The 21255-nt window shown below is 40.6% G+C and overlaps 1 protein-coding gene across 1 annotated transcript in view; it reads left to right on the top strand.

The window, feature by feature from the left end:
• AGPAT4 (1-acylglycerol-3-phosphate O-acyltransferase 4) overlaps positions 1–21255 on the top strand; it is a 79898-nt gene that overhangs the window by 36497 nt on the left and 22146 nt on the right. The window contains exons 3-5 of the mRNA XM_075146288.1: positions 7756–7925; positions 16440–16601; positions 18765–18918. Of these exons, the coding sequence (XP_075002389.1) occupies positions 7756–7925; positions 16440–16601; positions 18765–18918 (486 nt within the window). The remainder of the gene's footprint in view (positions 1–7755; positions 7926–16439; positions 16602–18764; positions 18919–21255) is intronic.

Genomic DNA, 21255 nt, shown 5'->3' with positions numbered 1-21255 from the left:
AGTCCTTGCACACTCCCCTGGGTAAGGCATGAGGCAGGGTCATACTCGATCAAGGCATGCTAGGAGAGGGATGTGCGATGGATCAGGTGGTGTTTTGCTTTGTCCTGGGGTGGGTCTGTGTGCCAGGGTATGAAAGTGTTTGGTCGTCTCTTTAGAAAGGGGTTGCTGTGCAAGCCCAAGCTAAACTAACTGATAATAGCTATCAAATGCTGTATTACTGATCAGTGCAGAACACTTAACACCTTCTTTGAGGTTGTTTCTCACCTACTCTTTTCATGTTTCCTCTCCCAGCACTCATCTTTTATGCCTATCAGTGCTCATACAAATGAACGTACTGGACTTCCTGGTTTGTGTACATCAAATACTGAATAATTTAATAAAAAGCATAATCTAATATTCATGGAAACCTGACCTCAGCTACTGCTCGCTGAGATAAGATGCTTCCTTCTAGTAAGGACAGAGCAAAACTTTTCCTGATACTCTTTATGTACATTTCTCACTCAGGAAAGCTGCTTCATAGTCCAGACCTCGCATAGCAGTCGGGGCAGAACCACTCCTCTGAGCATGCTTCTCCAGAATGCCTTCTGCATCCTAACAGGCCACCTCAGCAGAACATATTGTTAAAGTGTATGGCAGAAAGCTATGTTAAACTTCAAGAAGGTGATGTGTAGTGTATAAATCCTTCGTTTTGAAACTCAAATTTACTTTAGAAATAGTTGCATTCATATAGCAGTTGAGAATAGGGGATGATGCTGGTTGCTTAAGGTAGACAAAGTTTGTGCAAGCTACAAGAGTAGGTTACTGCTCTTAAATCAGTACTGACATCTGGAGCCCAGCCTGCTTTTCTTGGGGGCACTGGGGATTACTTGTGTGAAGTGCTATTTGTTAGACATCATGAAGTACTGTGATAGACAATGCCTGTCCGCATGGATAACAGGAGGCTGTAGTGTATCTGGTCTTTACTGTTGGGGATGATGATGTCTGATTGGCTGAAGACAATTGGGATAGAATTAAGAAAAATGGATAATATAAATGATTTGCAGTCAAAAGTATTGTTTCTTGTTAGACCAGTTGACATAGCTGGAAATGATTTGCATGCAGAAACCCTTCTCCAAGCTTAAAAGAGAAATTGCAATCTTCAGGTTAAATTCGGATTGAGAACAGTTGATCGAAGGTTAATTTATCTATTCATCCATTAGCCTGTGAGAGGAGGAAGGGTTGGTACCTGTGGATTTGGGGAGAGTGGGGATACAGGACAGAGAAAGACAGGGAATTGTCTGTGGAACACTGATGTTAGTTGGAGGTACACAGGCATTCTGTCTCACAGGTGACAGAAACCGTAACTTCATAATCATCCTTTCCAGCTATCTTCTGAATTTAGTTTTAGTATATTATAGACTAGGCTTTCTTTGAGAAGAAGCAGAAGTCACTCATATGAATCCACCAATATGGAAAACATGCATGTGTGCTCAAGACAGATGTATGTTGTTTCCTCTTCTCAGTTAACCTTCTTCTGTAAGATCATCAGTAACTTCATCCCAAAAATTTCTTGGGGATCGCTTGCTAGCTGGAGTTGGTAGCTTTTGGACTTTGTTTCGGGCTGTCATCTCCCTCCTGCTGATAACTAATTCCCACGAGGATCTGAGGTCTTTATAATAAACCTAATGGTCATAAGGTACCATTCTTAACAGTGAAAAGGTTTACTCAAAGCAGCTAAGTAGAGACAATATTTCTTAAATTAAAGATATGCAGGCTTAAAAATAATAAAACCTACAAGTAGGCCAAGGATGCATGAAGAAAATATTATTTTCAATGTATGTGTATATAGGAAGTTGCTTAAAAGAAAGTGTTGAAACAAGACTGGTGTTCCTTTTGCACAGTGACTTGCAGTGGACGCACTGTAACAATTTTTTCTTTGCTCAGAAGTTCCTCTGTGGTAGTGCTCCTGTGCACAGTAGGAAAAAGGCAATGGTGTTTTGGGCAACAAGAAGCCATATCCAGAAGAGATGCGACTGCCTGGTTTCATGCCCATACAAAGCAAATGTTGGTGTCAAGGGAACTTGCCAAGCGGCATGTTGTCTTTCACTGTTTAGTGGTACTAACTCTTTTGATCAGCACATGCTATACTGACCTCAGTCATTTGTGGCAAAAGCAGCACATTGTCTTTGTTGGAATATAAGATTGGTGAAGAGAAGTACATTAAAAGAATTTCCTGCAAGCAAATGCTGAAATAAATGGGTCTCAGAGACTGAATATATGAAAGGGCTGGGTTGTGTTTGTCTTTTTCCTTACAAGCACATCCAGTAATTTATTGTGATGGATGGGGAATTAAGAGTCATCATTCCTGCCTTCCTCTCTGCTGGTGATTTCTGTCCCTAAAAGCACAGCCATGTAATTCATTGAAGCATTATTCAAGGGAGTTGATCAAGGGATCTCCTATGGGGACTGGGGCAAAAATCTCCAAGAGCAGACCTGCAGCCCACAGAGAAAGGTTTTGTTTGGTTGGTTTTGTTTTTAAATTTGTGTGCATGGTTTTCCCCCCATTGGCCTCCCACCTTTTGCTGCGAAACAGCTTTGAAGGAGGGGAAAAGAAGTCCTAAGATAACAGTGATTATATCACCAGCTAGGGTAAATGGGGGGTGGGTGATGGGTGGTGGTGCTGAGGCAAGAGGGGGCTGGATTTTGGTTTTCTCTTCTGTTTAAACCAGTCGACTTACAGATTTTCCTACAGTTTGAAGACCAGGACCTCTGTCTTGGAGTGGACCAAATGACTCCATTATACCTCGTTTGTGCTCACATGCACACCTGCATGTGTTGTTCATGCCGAGTAAACAATGGGAGGGAATCTGCTTGAAGCTGGAGAGCTGATGCCTTGTCTGGCTGGACTCCATGAATTACCTCCCCCTCATCTTGGGGAAGGGGAGAAGGCACTGCTTGACTTTCCAGCTGCAGGTTTTTTTTTCCCTCACAGGAAATATGTATATGCTTTTTTATAATAATAAGTTATTTTAAAAATTTTTCTTGTAGACGTGTAATAATGTTCCAGCTCTGAGCTCCAATTGTTTCATGTACCTAATTAGTGCAAGCTTGCAGCAGAACTCCTGCCTTCCAAGTTTTCCTCATAAATACTTGTAGCTCCTGCAGAGAAGAAGGGAGTAGAGACCAGAAAAAAAAATGACTGGTCAGATTAGATGGCATAGTGAAGCACTAGAATAGCCTGTGTAAGGAGGCTGTGGAGTCATCAGTACTTGGAAGTGTTTTGAAAACCTCCCAGGCAGCTTTGCAGTTAATATAGTAGGTATCATTCAGGAGTTTAACCCTGTCTGTGGTACACAGACGGCTTTTGAGTAGCCCAGAGACAATAGACCTGCTTTTCTTAGTTACCTGTAGACTTAATTCATTCTATGGAAAATGTTTAGGAGGTGCACCTAGTAGATGTAGTCTGAAAATCTGGAAAGGTAGTAAGTTATTATTGTAAGTCATTCTTCCACAGACAGGCATGGGCTGGACTACACTATCTGTCAGTCTGTCTTTAGCTTTTTTTTTTTTTTTTAAATGCTTTCCCCGGTCGTCTATGCAATGTACTCATTCATCACGCAGCCATTCACCCTGTCTGGTTTTTGAAATGGTGGTCACAGCTTGCCCACTTGTCTTGCTTTTTATTTGTGTTGGAGAGTTTACTATGCTTTCACCATATATTCCCATAAGAATTTTCTAGGTTCTCTTTCTTGGTGTTGCCTTGATACATAGGTTAAAGAAAATGAAGAATGTCAGAGGGAAACAGTTCTGTTGCTCTTTAAATCAGGTTACATACTTACTTGAGATCTCCAAATTATTGTACTTACTGAGTCAATACATAACCACGCTTTTAGTTGCATTTTAAAATAGGCATTTTATGGTTAATCTTGTAAGCAAATGTTTCCATGGCTTATCAAGAATAGTTAGCTAAAGGAATTACTAACAACTTCTATAGAAGAATAGTGTTAACTGTTTTAATGACTCATTCTTGCAAAACTTTGAAATGGAAAATAACAAGTCTCACTAAACTTCGTGTGTGTTTCCCTTCTTCCCTTAAATGTTTTTCATACAACTAGTTATAGTTCAGGTCAGCCTTGGAGATGTTTTCTTTTTAGTTATTTGTTCTATAAGTGCAGGCATTGAGGCAGTTCAGATTTGTAAAGTGAAGGGCTAGGAAGCAATCTACCCTTGCAGGAGGTAGGGGCTGTTCTGTGTAGTAGGGTGAGGGGTTTTTTTTATTTCAGAAAGGTAGAAAACCTCAAAATTCTTAAGCAGACAGAGTATCCGTATTAGGCATTTGAAGGCATGTTTTCTCCCTATCATCAGCCTCTCCTGAAGCTAGTTGTAACCTACTGCAAAGACTCGGCCTTCAAAGCAGGGATGAGATATTTCAAGTTATTTTGTTTTTTCCTCTTCCTTTGCATTAATTGTGTGGAAGTGTCACTGGAGGAGTTGCTTTGCACGGTAGGAACCCCATGACATGGGTGAATATGTATTTACCAGCTCAGTTGTGATGTTCAAACTCCAAAACCTCATAAAAAGGGTGGGGAGAAGCCTTAGAAATCTTGGACCAGCCTATTTGGGAGCAAGAGAATCTTTTTTTCCCCTATATAAACTGATTTTTAGTTATACAGTCTGACTGGTGTACAAAGAGGAGGAAACTTGCACTGATTGTCTACACTGTGAAGGAGGAAAGGAGAACGTGTATGAGTGACCTTGTGAGTGAGCCACCACAGCAAGTTTCTGGGTAATAAATTCTGCGGCAGGTTGTGGAAGTAAGCTGGTGACGTGATGCTAGAATAGCGCAAACTGACACTACTAATCATTGCTTGAGAACCACAAAGAGAAACTGGCTGGGAAGAAGGAGAAAGAATGAGTAGAGAAGATGAGGGGAGGAAACATGTTAAGAACTTAAAGGCTGGCAGATGGTATTTATTGTATTTAGTACAGAGGCATTCAGTGCCTGCTTTGTGTTTCTGCAGCAACTGCGGGAGCACATCAGTGACAAATGTGCATGCGAGGTGAGGAGTAGGAACCTATTTCTGCTGTATTTATTCAAATAAAAATCTTGCTTGTGTGAAGCCTGAAGGATCAAACCACATATAGAAATATTTTTGTCTATGCTTTTTTGGAATGTATTTGAGACTGAAAGTATGTAACTGAAGAGCTCTATGCGCGTGGCACACCTGTATAGTGAGATTTGTGATGTATTATTAGTTTTGTTCAAATTCCTTAGGAAAAGACAAAAAATTCACACTTGAAGTGGGATGGCTTTGAAGTTGTTTTTTTCTCAGTTAAAGTTGTCTTTTTCTTCAAGAGGGCCTCACAGTCATCATTTCTACTTGTTTGTTTTAGGCAATAGGTTTAATGGCATTAGAGGTTAAAAAAGAGAAAATCCCATCTGGCAGTTCATTTCTTCTCTTAGTTGGGTTCCTAGTTAAGCAAAAGACAAACTAATCCTGTCACTAACATCCTTTCTTTTCTGTGATTGTGTTCTGCCCCAGGATGTGACTGTAGATTCTGTGAAGGTTTGCAAATTACAGTGTGGGGGTTTTTTTCCCAATTACTATCCAATTTTGCTGTGTTTTGGGGAGTGGAGAGTTTTTATTTCCAATACAAATCTAATAGCTATACTCTTAGAAAGATGTAGAAAATTGTGAGTGTGTGTCACAAAGCAGCGCTTAGCAGGGGAAGTCTGGAAGCGCAGCCATGTATACGCTTCTGTATCTCCAGAGCTCTCTTGCTGAGATGTGAACATCTTCGGCTTTCGTTGGGAAATCAGTTTCCAACCAGTGAAATCATTGTTTGGTTAACATATGGCAGTTTAGGTCTCCCTCCGCATCTCTGACTATTGTTTTGATGCATAATAGCATGCACTGAATAATATGTACTCCTGCCATGGTAGTAGTTACCTGCCCTGATTAGAAATAAGCAGGAGGACTGACAAGTCAGTCATTTGTCCATACCATAAACATGGTTTTATCATATTAAGGTAATGTTATTTGAATAGAGATTGTCTATTAGCCTGGCTGTAACACTGTTAGATAAAATTCATTCATGTCACTAATGCCTGTTCTCCAGTGTACAGCACAATGTCATCCAAAAGCTTTAGGCAATTAATTTTGCTGATGATGACTGAAAATGTAGGCAACCTGTTCTTAGCTGTTTTCTGTTTTCGGTCACTAGTTGAGGCCAGTAGGGGACCTAAATTGAAAGGACTTCAGAAGTGCTTGAAAGATTGGCCTGGTTTTGGTCTTCCCTGAGGTGAATGAGGATTTGTGGTGCTTTCAAGCTTGCCTGAAACCAGGACAACATCTCAGGTGTCTCATCCTTCCAGCAGAGACATTCATATAGCACAGATATGCCCTGAGAAGGGGACCCGTTTCACTTAGCAAAGAACAACCCTTCACGTTAGACTTTTGCTTTGGTGCAGAAGTTTTGTGATAGCTTTGACAGGAAGCAAAGGTGTCCCTTAACCTCTCTTCTTTTCTGCCTTGCAGACAGACAGCTCTCATTAGTCCCGTTGTCCCCTCGGCTCAGGACATGGGTTGCTTGAGAAGAGCCACTGCTTTTAGATTTTCTTTTTCCATCTCTATGGAGATAGAGTTCTCCAAGCTTGTTGGCTTTATTGACTCACCTCAACTTCCCATGCCCCAGACCAGAGAGACTTTGCTAAATAAAGGTTTAATTCACAAGTCTTGTGGTCAGGCTTGTAGTTATAAGCAAAAAAAATACAAAGCCTACTTGTTGCCTGTGCTTGATAATGGTATAAGCAAATAGGAAGGTGAAAGCTTTATGATAGTCACTAGGAGACTGCTGAGAAACGGCTCTCCAGCTTGTAAGTACAGCTGTGTTTTAAATAGCCCCCACTGTCCTACCAATCCTTGTATCATTTCTTACACTTAGGTTTTGGAAACAACTCTGGGTACCAATCCAGAGTGATTTTGAGGTATTTAACAGTGATTTCCCTGTTTCCTCCTGCCTCTTCCCCCTTTTGCTTCATCAGTTCATCAACCAAGGGATGTGCAGATAGTTATGCTATTAATAACTATTCTTGGCTCTGCACACTTTGGCAGCCACCCACCTTGACTTTGGTCTGGGGATGGATGTTCTTCATCCAGTCTGAGCTATTGGCTTTGCTCTGGATGATTGATATACCCCTGTCAAATGTAGACTGCATCAGTTGTAGCAGGGCATATGACTGACTTCTGACAGTTAACAGGGTGATGCATAAGGTGTACACATAACGGATCTGGTTCCAGGTGTCTTGTACAAACTGCTTTCTGGTCTATAATTGTGCAGTTTTTAGAGGAGCATGAGGACCTGTATGTGGCAGGAATAGGTATGTTTGTTTCTTCTACAAGCTTGTTCTGTTCTTCATGTAATTTTGTTGTATTATTGTAAAGCATAAATGCTAATTTACATGTATTTTGATAAAATAATTTGTAGGATTGAGTTTGCAGTTTTCAAATAAATGAAACTCCTTTTTCTCAATATCACTGTGGAAAATTTCTGATCCCTCTTTCCATGCAATCTCCTTATTTCCCTTCTTTCCCCTGTCTCCCCACCTTGCTGTACCAAGATGTGTGACTGTGTGGTTTATGTTCAGCATTTCAACTTCATTACAGCCCTTTCTTTGCCATGCGCTGTTGAGGTTACTGATGCTTTTCAACATCTACTAATTTGTGGCTTTGCATATACTTTGTATATTCATGTATTTTTTGTTCTTTATTCCAGAGATGGTGATGTTGCTGGAATGGTGGTCAGGCACCGATTGCACCCTCTACACTGATCCAGAGAGTTACCACAAGTATGGGAAGGAGAATGCCATCGTAATCCTTAATCACAACTTTGAAATCGACTTTCTCTGTGGTTGGAACTTTTGTGAAAGATTTGGGGTCTTGGGGGTGAGTTTTGATTAGCATTTAAAATAAGCTTCCTCATCTTGGATGCGGAAAAAACCTAAAACAAATTCTTTGTGTTTTTGAAAGGTAACAGATCTGTGCTCAAATTTCACTCAGCCACTGTCCAGACTTAGAAAGGTGAACCTGAAGCAATGCAGTGCAAGTATGCAGACTTACTGAGGCAGGATTGCTTGAGCATTCACAGAAATTTTAAAACCATTGCAGTTAAAGCTGAAGAAGGAGATTTTTTTTAACTTGTGGAGGTCATTACAGTTGTTTCACTCTGTGTGCTTGCTAGGTAACTATTACAGTTCATTGTGCTGCAGAAAGATGAGCTGTTCTGTGATTCTTTCCCAGTAAATTGTAGGATTTGTTTGCTTTCTCCAGTGTAGTCTTACAAATCCACAACTAGAGTTTGAATGGTGTAGTCTTTGTCTCTCAGAATCGAAGAGCTGCCATCTCAAATTATAGCTAGCAAGAGGTGGGGGAGGAATGAGTTATCCATAGTTGAATACGCTATTACATTAGGCTAGGAGTACACGTGCATTTGTTTTCAGGGTTGGTTTTTTGTTTTCCCTGTCAGCTCATGGGGATGATTAATTCAAGCCAGCTTGACTTAATTCTGTGGAGGTGACGACGTTCTCTACCTACTAGGGATTTAGAAAAGAGTTCCTCCCTCCTAAGAAAGCAGGCTAATACTTCATTTTGGCCAACTTCTGCAGCATCCTCTTCTGGTTTTGCTACTGTCAAAAGTCCTGCCCTTGGGTTGTGTGAACTTATGACTTTTTGTGGTCTTTCCTTTGGGCTCTTTGCATTTTCTTGACATTTTAGGCACCACTTTGGTCACTTTCACATACTAATAATGACAGTCTGCTTAAAAAAATAAAAAGGGGCCTTAAAACTGGAGGAAAATGAATCTAAGCATCACAGTCCCTGCATATTACCGAAATGGTTGTTGGTTCCTGATTACTGAGGAACAATTCTACCGTTATGTCTAAGGACTTGAGAGTGGGAGGATAGCATGAGACAGCAGGAGATGCAGGTTAACCTGTTCCTGGCAGGCAGATGTACGTGTCAAAAACATTCTCCCTCCTGTGTGCTCATTATACAGTGGTGCTTTAGTATAGTCTATCTAATTTTGTAAGCCTAATGGCTAGAGTTCTCTAAATGAGGCTGTGTTTTAGAGGGTCAGGTGCTTCTTCAGAAAGCACCGTTGTAGAAAATCAAAGGATTGTTTCTGTACAAACTAATAGGGGCCTGCAAGGTCAAAAATCTCTTGTTTAACATTGGTGCTCTGTGGTTGGATTGAATCTCATTAGCTTTAATAATTTTTTTTAGTAGTTTCCCAAGGTAATCAGGATTATGTTTTAATTTTTTTTATACTGTTCCCTATGCATAGGAAAACCACTACATAAAAGCATAATTGTTGGACAATTGACTGTGCTGCACTAACTGAAAATAATTTTTTCTGTATTTAGATGCTTACAGTTATTTCTCAGTTTGTATTTTTGCTAATCTTAGGATTCTTTTAGGAACTGATGTATATCTTTAATTTTTTTTATTTTTTTAAAATATTTCAGTCTTGAGTAATGTACTGTGGTTTTACTTCCCAGAAACTGTTCCAGGAAGAAATAGTTCCCATGTGCTCTCATTTGCATACATATCTTTACACAGCAAAGCAGTGCATTTCCCTGTTGGGGCAACCTGTCGAGGTTCATCTTAAGCCAGGTTTTAAGAAAAAAAAAAAAAAAAGGACACACAATCACTTTCCTGAATGGATTGTCTGTATTGGCATACTGGTACTTGGCTTGGGGCAGCGCGGGAGTGGATGAATGCGTAGGCGTGGTGGGTGTAGCTTGGTTTGACTGTGTGCTGCCTTACACGAGTTTGCAGTGTGCGAAGCTTCAGGGTTTGGTGTGGCAGCCCAATTGTGTGTAAGAACCATTATGCTGAGGGCTGGTCTTGCTTTGTCTTGAACAGCAGCTAAAAGCAGATGTTTGGGAAAGGAGTTACAAGAAAAAGGCAAGTGTCCAGAGAGATTTCTAAGTGGTGTCCCAGCCTCCAGCATTTTGTGGTTCAGGGACTTTGTGAGCCAATGGGGTTTTATATTTAATGCTGTTTAATTTTATACCCCATGAAGTTTCTTTGCAAACTTTAGGTATCTACCAACATCTTACTAAGCTGATCTTGTGTTCACTGCTGCTGAGGAAATCTTGCACATGCCATCCTGCCTCCTGCATCTGTTCTGTTGCTTGTCTGCCCTGTGCTGGCATGTTTCAGACACCCCTTCTCTCTCTCCTGCCTTAACTAATCCAATGAAAAAAGGAGAGATGACTGGGAAGGGAGAAGAGGGCAAACTTCTGTTTGTGAAGACAACTTACGGCCAAAGGAGTGGGACCGATTGTGCTTGGCTGCAGCAGGCAGACAGAATGGCTTTGTTGTGACACCCAGCTGTACCCTGCAGCCCTGGCAGGCAATGGCAATGATCTTAATGGTGTTCCAAGCATGTGTCCAAACTCTCAGTATTTTACAGCTTGAACTTTTATTAAATGAAGCCAATAAGAACAGTATTTTTTTGCTTGGTTTTGCTCATTTAAAACCAAAATTAAACTTCCTTAAACCTTTCTTGCCCCTTCTGGCCCCAAAAGAAAAAAGTCTTTCCCTTTTCCTCTGTGTTTTTGATCATGATATGAAAACTGTCCCTCCTGGTCTTAGTTGCAACATTCAATCTGTGCATTGTTCTGCTCCTTCTTTTGTCTCTCTTCTCTAGTACTGACTTTCTCCTTATAGCCAAATTGCTACGGTCCCAACAGGCTTATAATGCTCTATCAATGTGGTGGGTTTTTTTATCAATGTGGTTTTAGTTTTTTGCTATTTGCAGGGCATGGTGTGGGCATGGTGTAGTCTCTTGCATGTTGTTATTAGGTTTGTGAACCCAAGTCCTCTTCTAATGACTCAGTTCTTGTACTTTGGTGGCATGAGGTTCTCTGCTTTTATGAAGGTTTTTAAATGACTGTGGAAGAAAATCAAGCAAAAATAACCAAAGGAGATGCTAAGAATAGAAGAAGTGTGTGTGTGGAGGAGGGGGGAAAAAAAAGAAAAGAATGGCAATTCTAATACTTATTTTACTTTTTAGTTTTGCCTTTAATATGATACTTTTGGAGCACCCATTGAAAATGCTAGGAGGTGCTGGGTTGACAGTACTGAGTGAGAGCCAGAGATCTATTCATTTATAATGGAGGAGAAAACCAAATCTAGAAGCAATTCTATGCTCACTTTTACTCTTGCAAGTTACTGTAGCCACTGAGATTGTCTTGCAGCTGCAGTTGGGCTCTCTGCAGCTGAAGTTACTGATGTGTAATTATTTGCAGCACCAAACTTTAGAAGATTTCTGGTGGTTGTTGGAAATTAGAAGGAAGCAAACTTCACAAAAACTGGAAGTCGGCAAGGGTTTCAGGGAAACCTGTGTTCAGCCCAAACTATTAATGACTTGTGTGTGTATTCCACTTGTGTTTTTTTGTGAAGGGATCTTCCTCTTTTGTTTTCAGTCCTTGATACCCATCAGCCACACATAACCTGCCTCCTTGTGCTGCCAGACCTCAGTGATGTGTGAGGAGGGAGGGAATATAGGGGTGCTTGATGCCCAGTCGGCATCGTGCTGCCATGGGCAGCATGGACGTCCATGGGGACGGCTGAGACCTGACTCCTCCTGACACAGAGGTGGCCACTGCAAGCTGCGAGGGAAGGAGGAGCTGCACTGCCAACTTGGCTTTCTGTAGAGCTGGAAACAGCATAGCCCCAACAGGACGGAGCTTTGTCCACGCCAGTGTTTCCTAATGAAAGGCAGGGCTGTTATTATGATCCTGAGCCAGGTGACTGTGATGGTTGTGTTGTGGATGCTCTGCTTTTCCGCCCCATGCCGGTGCAATGACTGGGGGAGATGCCGACTCCGGTGTGTTGCTCCGTTGTGTAAATAGAGATGTGGTCTTGGTGACAGGTCCCTGCACTCTGCTGTGCCCTTCCCTTTTCCTGCCTGTGATATTCCAGTCCTAGGACTTACCTGCTTCGCAGTGGTGGACAGCCTAGCTAGTGTATCAGCATTGAAACACATTAGTAACATTTAGTTTCTTCAAGGTGTGTGCTAAGCATTCCTTTGAAAACAGATCCACTGGACACCAGAGCTTGAAATCGGGACATAGGCATGTTCTGAGGAGGGAGGTTTTATTCAGGACGTACACCAAAAGCACATTAGAACGTTTCCTGCCAGGATTCACTGTACCCTTGTGCGCTGTTGCTTGATCTGAACAAGCAGTGATAAAATAGTTTTTTTAGTAATTTTAGTAACCCTTTTTCTGAGATGAAGGCATTTATATTAGCAAAAATTGCCTGCACTTTAAAGCTAAACCTGCTGGTTTATCTGTTCATCTTCTGGCGTCTTGAGTTTCAAGTTATTAATGCTGGTGGTCTTTCTACCTCGGCAAAACATAAACATTATTCTGAGTGGCTCATTATATTGGCATCAATATACGTGCATATCCAAAAGAGGCCATAGTTGCTTATTCCTTGGCAGGGTAGAGAAGGCAGAAAACCTTTATGAAAAACTAGTTGTTAACTATCTTGCTTTAAGTTTCTCATAAAAAATTGCTAGGCACATGTAATAATTTTTAACCCTAACTATCTGTTCCGTATGACAGGAAACCCAAATTTTATTTAAAAGTTGTTTATGTTGAAGCTTGCTGTTGGAAAAACTGAGCATGGCCTTAAATATAGGTGAGAGAAGAGACTTTTGCTAGGTTATTGTATGGAACTGATAGGTGTGTGAACACAGTAGTTAATTTGTGCATTTTAATATATTAATAGAAGTTATGTAATTGTTCATATAGGCAGCCAAAAGTAAATTATTATTTGTATTTAACATAGCATCTTAGCATATGCTTGGGCATACATCCTCTAAAATATTGCTGTGTTACCTTTCCAACATACACAAGTTTTATTCCATATGAAGCATTAGAAATTAGGAGCCTAACTAAATTTCTGGAACCATAGCTTTGAGGGACTAAAGAAACATATCTTTCCATCTTGATGTCCCAGAGAATATAGTATGAAGGAGTGCTATATTTCGAAAGTAGAGCAAACGGAGTCATCAAAAGTGTGTCAATGCTGAGGGCAGCCTGAAGAGCAAATAACTTATGAGGCAAATTGCTGCTGCTAATGGTTTGCAGCTACAGTGAATTTGTTTTGAAACTGTGGAACAAATTTTGTTAGACATCCTCAGCTTGCAGGTTGATTTCATGCTGGTTGTTGCATTCTGTGGACAAGAGGTGTTGAATAACTGAGGCTGAACATACAAATCAAGATTTTCTTTCTGTGACAGCATAGCTGTGCAAATGCATCTAAAGTGAGCTTGTAAAAAAATTTTTTTTTTTATGAGATGTTAGTTCATTCACAAAAGATATTTCCATCTGAACAAATTTGGCCAAAAGAAATTAACCTGGATTAAAATCCTATTACTGTAGACAAGTTGTCCCCATCCAGTGATAATTTCATCAAACATCTGTTAGAATTACACAGTTCTGAGCACTGAAAATATTTGACTGCCTTCAGGAAAGCAGCTTACATGGAATAAATCAGTACTTTTAAATTAAATTTATTCTGTTGAACAAGCTGAATTTGAAGGTTAGAGGTGACTGTCACATATTTACCAAAGCACTTTGGTAAAGGAAAAGTTAGTGGCCGAAGTCAACTAGAGCTGCGTTTTTCCCCTCAGGTATTTACACAGGAGCTGTGCATGGGTAGACGACTGAAACCGAATAGATGTAGCTCTAGCTATTGTAAGAGAGATGGTAGCTTCTGAGGGGAGGCCTAATGTATTCCTCCCACAGGAGAGCAGTCTTGCCAGTATAATACACTGAAGAGTTTCCTTTCTCTAATTAGTTCTGTGTCATTAGCCTTCCTTTTACTCCTAGGATAGATGGGGTGCACAAAACAGCATAGGGTGATTTAGTTTCTTTTTATGTGCATCTAAGGAGTCGTACACTCACATGTCTAAAAGAGCGCTTTAAAATTTTAAAAATGCGTCGGCACAGAAAGTGAGTAAGAACATGCCCTGGGGAAGAAGTCAAACATCTATTCTGCTTTTGTGGTTATACCTGCGCTACGTGACACCTTAGCTTACAACGTCATTTCTGTGTTTCACTGGGGCAAAAAACAACAGTAACAACTTCTCGCCTGCCCCTTGTTTAACTCATATGCTTTTTAAAATATGCAAAACATTAGAAAATAGCTATGATGACATAGTTACTTTAGCTTGCTTTTTGGACTAGGATTCCTGTGTTTTAAAGTCTGGGAGGGAGGACTGTTCGATTGTCTCGTCTGACTCTGTGCACTGGAGGCCTTGTACATCCTATGCAGAGCACACTTATATTTGTTTATGGTAGGTCTTATGATACTGAACACTTACTGTAAATAAACTTTAAGAGCATGGGTTTTTTTCTATTTTTTGGGGGTGTCACTGTTGCTGTTTACCTCATTGTGTAGTGGCTTGCACTAGGCTGCGGCTGAGGCGGGCAGTAGTTCCCTAAGGTTCTAGCCCTCGCTGCTCAGCTAGAAACACTTTGCATCTGTTGGAGTTTCTTGGGGCAAAGCCTTGGCTCAACTGCCTTCCTCAGGCATGTACGGTGGAGAGGAATGGAAGAGCACGCGAACTGGTTTGTGTGCTTTGAATGGAAGCTATACTGTACATGGCCTACAACAAAAAATGTTCTTTGGAGGCTTTTAAAGATATATGCTAGAACTATTTACATTTATGTTGGAAATAAGAAAATTATTTGTATTAAGAGTAACTGAGAAAAGGAAGAACAGTAGTGTGGGGAAAAAAACCAGAGAGCTAAGGAAAGTGGTGGGAGGAGAGCCTGTTTCTCTGTGGCCAGTTTGGAGAGCTGGAAGGGGAGGCTGGGCTCAGCGTTGCTGCTGCCATGCAATAGGGACTAACGTGCAACATGGCTTGAAATTGAAATGGCAAAAAGTGTGTTGAATCCTATGGCTGCTCCTTGTGGGAGAGCTGGGTTTGGAGTCCTGATCTGGGCCCATCACTGAAGTTCTCAAATGATCAAGAGGGAGCGCTTTATTACGAAGTGTTAAATCATTTGACAGAGATAGTTCCTGCATTCTTAGAAATGGAATTGTCTCATGTCGTCTTCTGCTCCACTTCGGTGTAACAGTTGCTAGTGAAGCTATGTGATGTGCATTTACTTTCCAGTCTTATGAGCTTTTAGATAGCTTAATTATTTAAGGTATTTTCCTTCTCGAGGAAGGAGGGCAGATGAGAGAAACGAGCTGAGAGAAAGAATTAGGTCAAGTCTCTTCCCCTAGTAACCAAATGAACAACAGTGATCAAAAAAATAAAAGGAAATAATTTCTGTTGATGGTAATTTCCACCAGTAAATAATTCCTACCAGTCAAATGCGATGTCCTGGAACCCATCTGCAGAGCACTTGCATGGGATAGCTTATAATGATATCACAGATAGAAACTGGACTGTAATTGCTCCATCTATTCTCTAAGGAAATGTCACTGTTTTTCAGGAAATGCTGAAGCAACAATTTCTATACACACACACACACGTGCCATTTTATTCATTAAATAACAAAGTGGCCTGGCTTGGAAGACAGGAAAGGAACAAGGGGAATCAGTTCTGCCCAAAGGGGTGTCCGTCTGAGATGATCATGGAGTTAAATTCTGTAGGAGGATTTGAGATTTGAAACTTGTTGAATGCTTGATAAACCATAGACTTCTTCTCAAGGGTCTGGACAAATTCAGTGTCTGTCACACCTGTGAGACAGGAACAGTACTTTTTTTTTTTTACTCCAGAAGCATGCTTTGAAGAGAAATCCAGTAGTGTAAGTATTTCTGCCTTTCCGTAAACAAGCCTAAACACAAATGAAGTATTTTTATTGCTGTTGTTGTTTCGAGTGTTGTTTAAGGTTTCTTCCATTAGTAAACCATGTGTATGCATCAATATATTGTTGTGCAGTAATGGCTCTGTGACTCTGCTTCTCACTCAAAATAGTCTTTTTCTGTCATGGTGAGATGTCCCAGCTTTGGGGAAAAGTATAGCTGCAAGATATTTTGAAGGAACTTGAGTTGCCACTGCCCAGGGTCTGCTTGAATTAAGAATTTAATTTTATGTGGTTTGGGTCTTTTGCATGGATTCCTCAGTGTTTGAAGGAATTTGGCTTGTGTTTTGCATTGCAGGGTTTGAGTAGGATAGACACACATACACGCACATATATATATTTAATTCTGGAAGTAGTCTTTCATGCAGATATCTGAGATTAGATTTGACTATTCTGTCATATGAGGAAAAACTTCTTTTTCTTTGTTTTGCTTTTGCACTGGTGTTAAAACTGGAACTGGTCAATATGTATCAATTTATTAGTGTCTAACTGTGCATGTGTCATACCCACAGAGACCTCTAAGTGGTGTAACTGTTTTACTTTCTTTGACTCTGTCTTGCAGAGTTCCAAAGTGCTTGCAAAGAAGGAGCTCTCCTACATGCCTATCATTGGCTGGATGTGGTATTTCCTAGAGATAGTCTTCTGCAAGCGTAAGTGGGAGGAAGATCGGAAAACAGTCATGCAGAAGTTGCTGAATCTCCGGGACTATCCTGAAAACTTTTGGGTGAGTGACGACTGACAAGTGGAGTGCGAGGTGCTGTAGTGCTTGGAAGGGATGAAGGGCATAGACAATATGTGATAGTCGCCAGGTTGCTCCCAAGAACTTTGATTCATGAGCTTCCTGGCAGTATCTGGAGAGTATTCTCTAAGAATTGAATTCTGTCTTGAATTTCCCATGTAATAGTCTGTCTTGTCTGTTTTCTTCCTCTGTGGTATGGAGCCCTGCAGATGTTATTGCAAAAATAGACCACAGTAAACTTTGTGGTCCTCTAAATGCAGGAGCTGGAGGGGGGTAGATGCAGGGGTTCATGGCAGTGTAACAGATGCATGTGACAATGTATTGAAACACATTAGCTGTATTCTTTACGTAAGCTCCCCTCTCACCTTAGATTGCTGAGTTCATACCAGTATTTTCTCCTTCCATTTCCCTGTGATTCTGCCATTCCTTTGAAGGTGCTAGGTCAGACATGGCCCAGTAGAAGTGGAAGCCACAGATAAGTACCTGGTCAGAGAAGTGGCCCCTGGGGCCATCGGCTGTGTTACAGGAAGAGGATTGGTGTCACCTTTCAGTAACAGGACAGTGTTACTTTTTGCATCACCATCAGTTTTTAGTATTGAGCCTGCCTGGCACTTCCTAGTCTGGGAATGAAAAGCCTTTGAATTTTTTCTCTTTTCGGTAATCTGGAAAATCCTAGTTCTTGTGAGCTGGTGATGGCAAGAGAGGGATTCAGTTAAGGAAATGGTACCTTAAGCAGCCTCACGAGGGCCTACAGAAACTATTGCTTAAGAAGCGGTTTCCCAGTGAAGATGTATATGCTGTATCTCTCATTCTCTGAAACAAAACTTTTTTTTTTTTATTGTCATTGATTTAAGTAGCGCTAAGCAATCGAATCTAAGCTCTGTGCTTGGATAATGATTAAATAACTTCCAGGCAGGAGGCAGTCTAGCAAAGGGATAATTCTTGGTTTCTAGTTCTGATCTCTCTCACAGGGATTTGCCTATGCTCTGTGACTCTTAAAAGGTGTTGAATGCCTTTCTATACACCTCGGCAGTTCAGCGCTAGAGCACAAACAGCCACCATCCTTTATATACTGCTGTAGAGGGATTACTTGTGTGTAGTAAGAGAGACACAGTTGTTGATGTACACCTGGGGTTATTGCAGTGTGGAGTTTTAATTTGCCTTTGTGTGGTGACATAATGTCAAAAGGTACAGGAATAGCACCTTGGAAGGTGCTCTGGAAACACAGAGCATGCTGGGTGGGCTTAGAAGGATTTTCTCATCAGTTTCTGTATGTTTCATCTAGCTGTTTAACATTATACATGTGATACATGAGTAAAAGTGCTTCTTAGATGAGCTGGAACTGAAGCTGGCTGCTTGGCTAGTTTTCTTCAGTCTCTGTGTCTTTGTTGGCTAAATCTTTGCTGTGGGTTATGAGGACTTAGCTTGTGTAATTTGGCAGTGCTCTCTGATGTGTTAGTTTGCGTTCAGGCTTGGCAGAAAGCAGATGAGCAAGTGGTAAATCTCCAAAGATCTGTCTGCTCTCCCCTGCCTGCCAGTGGCAAAATTGTAATCGTTCATGTCTGAGTACTTCTGCTGTATAGTTCATAAGGGGATGAGGCTTTCAGTTGTTCTGCATCTACTGCCTAACATTTGTTATCAGCTCAGTCATTGGCATCAAAGTTGCTGTCTGCAGTTGCCAGTGGTTCTCATGCCATAGTGAGGGGAAGCAAGCTGGGCACTGAAGCGTTTCCTAAAAATGTGTTCGGTTTAGACACTTAACAAGTTTTAGATACCATGACACTCAAACACCTTAGTTAGAGGTGGAGTGACTCATTTAGAGAAATCAAGTCATTCTGATAGCAAGTAGCAGAGCAGATGTTAAAGCCTAAAGGCTAGAGTTCAAACCAGAGGATGGCAAGTTGGATGGGTGGGGGCAATTGAGAGGGTTTGGTTTTGGCTTTTTGGGGTTTTTTTTCTTTTTTTTTCCTTTTTTTTTTTTTTTTTTTATTCTAAGGCAATTAAATTCCCTAAATGTGTATGTGGCTACACCTGTCCCTGCTAGCAGTGTTCATCTGGGCTGTGTTGGTGGGAATTAGAGAGGCCTCTGGTCAGACAGATGTAGAAGACCTGAGCTGCTGTCTAACCGTAGTTCTCTCTTGGTTTTAGTTCCTGATTCATTGCGAGGGCACAAGGTTCACAGAACAGAAGCACCAGATTAGCATGCAGGTAGCCGAAGCCAAAGGCCTGCCCAAGCTCAAGTATCATCTGCTGCCACGAACGAAAGGATTTGCTGTCACTGTGCAGTGTTTGAGAAATGTAGGTAAGGAAAGTCACAAGGAACAATGCTAAATGTTTATTTAATCTCACTGCTGTCACTTTGCCATGCTTTTCTTTTTCCTGTAGCATGTGTCCTAGCAGAAAAGCCCTGGGATCTTTTCTGACCTTTCTTCCACTAGCCTGTGAAAATTAAAGTTTAGATTTTACTAACAAAGTCCTGGGGCAACTTGTTTTCGTTTTTTGGTTTTGGTTTTGTTTTGTTTTGTTTTGTTGTGTTTTCTGTTACTGTGAGTCTATATCGGAATACGTCAAGTTGCATGTTTAGTACCTATTGCCAAAGGATAATATTTCTTAGTGTTTACTAAGCAATCCTATTCTAAATGAAGCAAATACATTATTAGAGAATCTGAGGCAGTGTGTCTTAAGTATTTTTTTGTGGTAAATATGTGCCTCAAATAACAGCATTTTTAAATAAAAAAATATTCTGCTTTAAATTTCTGTATAGATGTAGTCTTTAGAGTTTCTTTGTGGAGTTGGGGAAGAGGGGTAGACCGCGACTGAAGATACATGTAGGCAAAATTTAGAAATAAATTATTTCTACGTTACAGAACATGAGTAAGTTTTTCTTTGTTAATGTTGTTCTGAACTCCCCACCCCCCCAGTTATTTCTGGTTACTTGCATTTGCCAACTTTAAAGTGACATCAGTAAGAATATGGCACACATGCCTTTGAAGTGATTTTCTTTGACTAATACAATCCATCAGAGTCTTCTGCTGTGTACTTCACGGGCAAAGGAAAGACGGTGCTAAGTCGCCATAATGCTACAGTGTCTTTGGGGTTTGGTATATTTGCGTGTTGTTATAAGGCTGATATGTAAGAAAGGCGAAGTGGTTAGTGGCTTAGAAGAAAATGTTCTAGTTTGACTGAAGTTAATGTCAAAACTTCTTTTGTCTTTGAAGACATGTTTTCATGTGGCATATCTGGGATAGCTGCTGTAAAAAAAGCTTTGCAGTCAGCTGTCTTGCTCTCTGTCATGTTTCTTCTACATATCCTCTTGCAAGTCAGGTAGGTGATATCACTGTTGTAGCTTGTCAGGCATCCACAACTTCCCACTCCCAAAATGGATAGCATAGCTTGGATCTTTTCTGGTATGTGAAGAAGAGGTAAGTTATGTGCAGCATCTAGTAACTCCCTTAAGGGAGTTTAACCTTCCCTTTTGAATAAGCGCAACTGTTTTGCTGAGGGCGGGGAGGGGTAGGCTTGAGGCATTGAAGAAGAGATGAGTCAATACTCTGTCACCTCCGATGCCCTGAGCTGGGAATCAGGGACAGGTTATTTTGGTGGTGATTTTGTTCTTTTCACTCCTCTGTGTAAAGCAAGCAAAACATGGTATGATTGTTAACAAGTAGCTGATTTGTGGGAGAATGTTTCAAAAGGAAACAATTTTAGGGAACCCAAGTGACATTTATAAAAAGTTTTCGGCATTCATGTGATACACTATAGTAACACTTCAGAAATACCTTCAGAAAAAGAAGACTGAGATTGCTAGATTACTTATATACTTAGGGAAGTGTATGTCATTACCTTAATCCAGAAGCTGTGGCTTGCTAGATCAAATGGGGTAAGGCTAATAAGAAGGTAATATTTCCCTGTGAGGGTTCAAGGAGAAGCACAGGGAGTCATAACTTCTCATAGATAGTTTTTGTTGAAACTGTATAGCTTAAAAACCCAACCAACAAACCTCTGAGGGAAGCAGGTGATGACCCCATGTCGGTGTGGCAAATTCTTCTGGATATGTTGCTTTACTTGCCTTGTCGCTTTTTGCAGTGAGAAGGAGATAATAAGAGTTACTGTCTGGGTTACTATATGTTTCTCTCCTATAGAGACAAGGGGTACATGTGAAGAGCATTTGAAAGGCCTTTGTAAATAATATCTTATTTTTAGAGCTCCTTGTAACATTAATATGTACAGGTAACAAGGAAGTCCATAAATGTTTTTTGAAGAGAGAACGTTATGGAAGTCTGTTTTGACAGTCAATAATCTAGAAATTAAGTTCTATCTAGAAATTATTCTTTTCTTGCATGAATACTGATAGGATTTGACCACTTATCTCTGTTAACCTGCACTGACATTTGGTACCCACGTTATAAGCAGTAACATGTTGTTGTAGGTGTCAATATATGCAGAGACTATATGCTGTAGTAATTTGGGCATTTTTTTCTTTTGAATATTTACATTGATAAATAGTACTATTTGACTTATTTACTGTAAATCCCCTGAGTCTCATTGTTATGCTCTGCCTTATAATGTGGCCCAGCAAGTGACTGTATCCCTCTATTACAGCCTCAAATTACTTGTTCCAAACAGCATCAGTGTGACT

The sequence above is a fragment of the Calonectris borealis genome, chromosome 3, assembly GCF_964195595.1.
Source record: "Calonectris borealis chromosome 3, bCalBor7.hap1.2, whole genome shotgun sequence".
NCBI lineage: Eukaryota > Metazoa > Chordata > Aves > Procellariiformes > Procellariidae > Calonectris > Calonectris borealis.
Note: the sequence above shows the minus strand (reverse complement) of the source record. Positions and strands in the feature narration are given on the sequence as shown.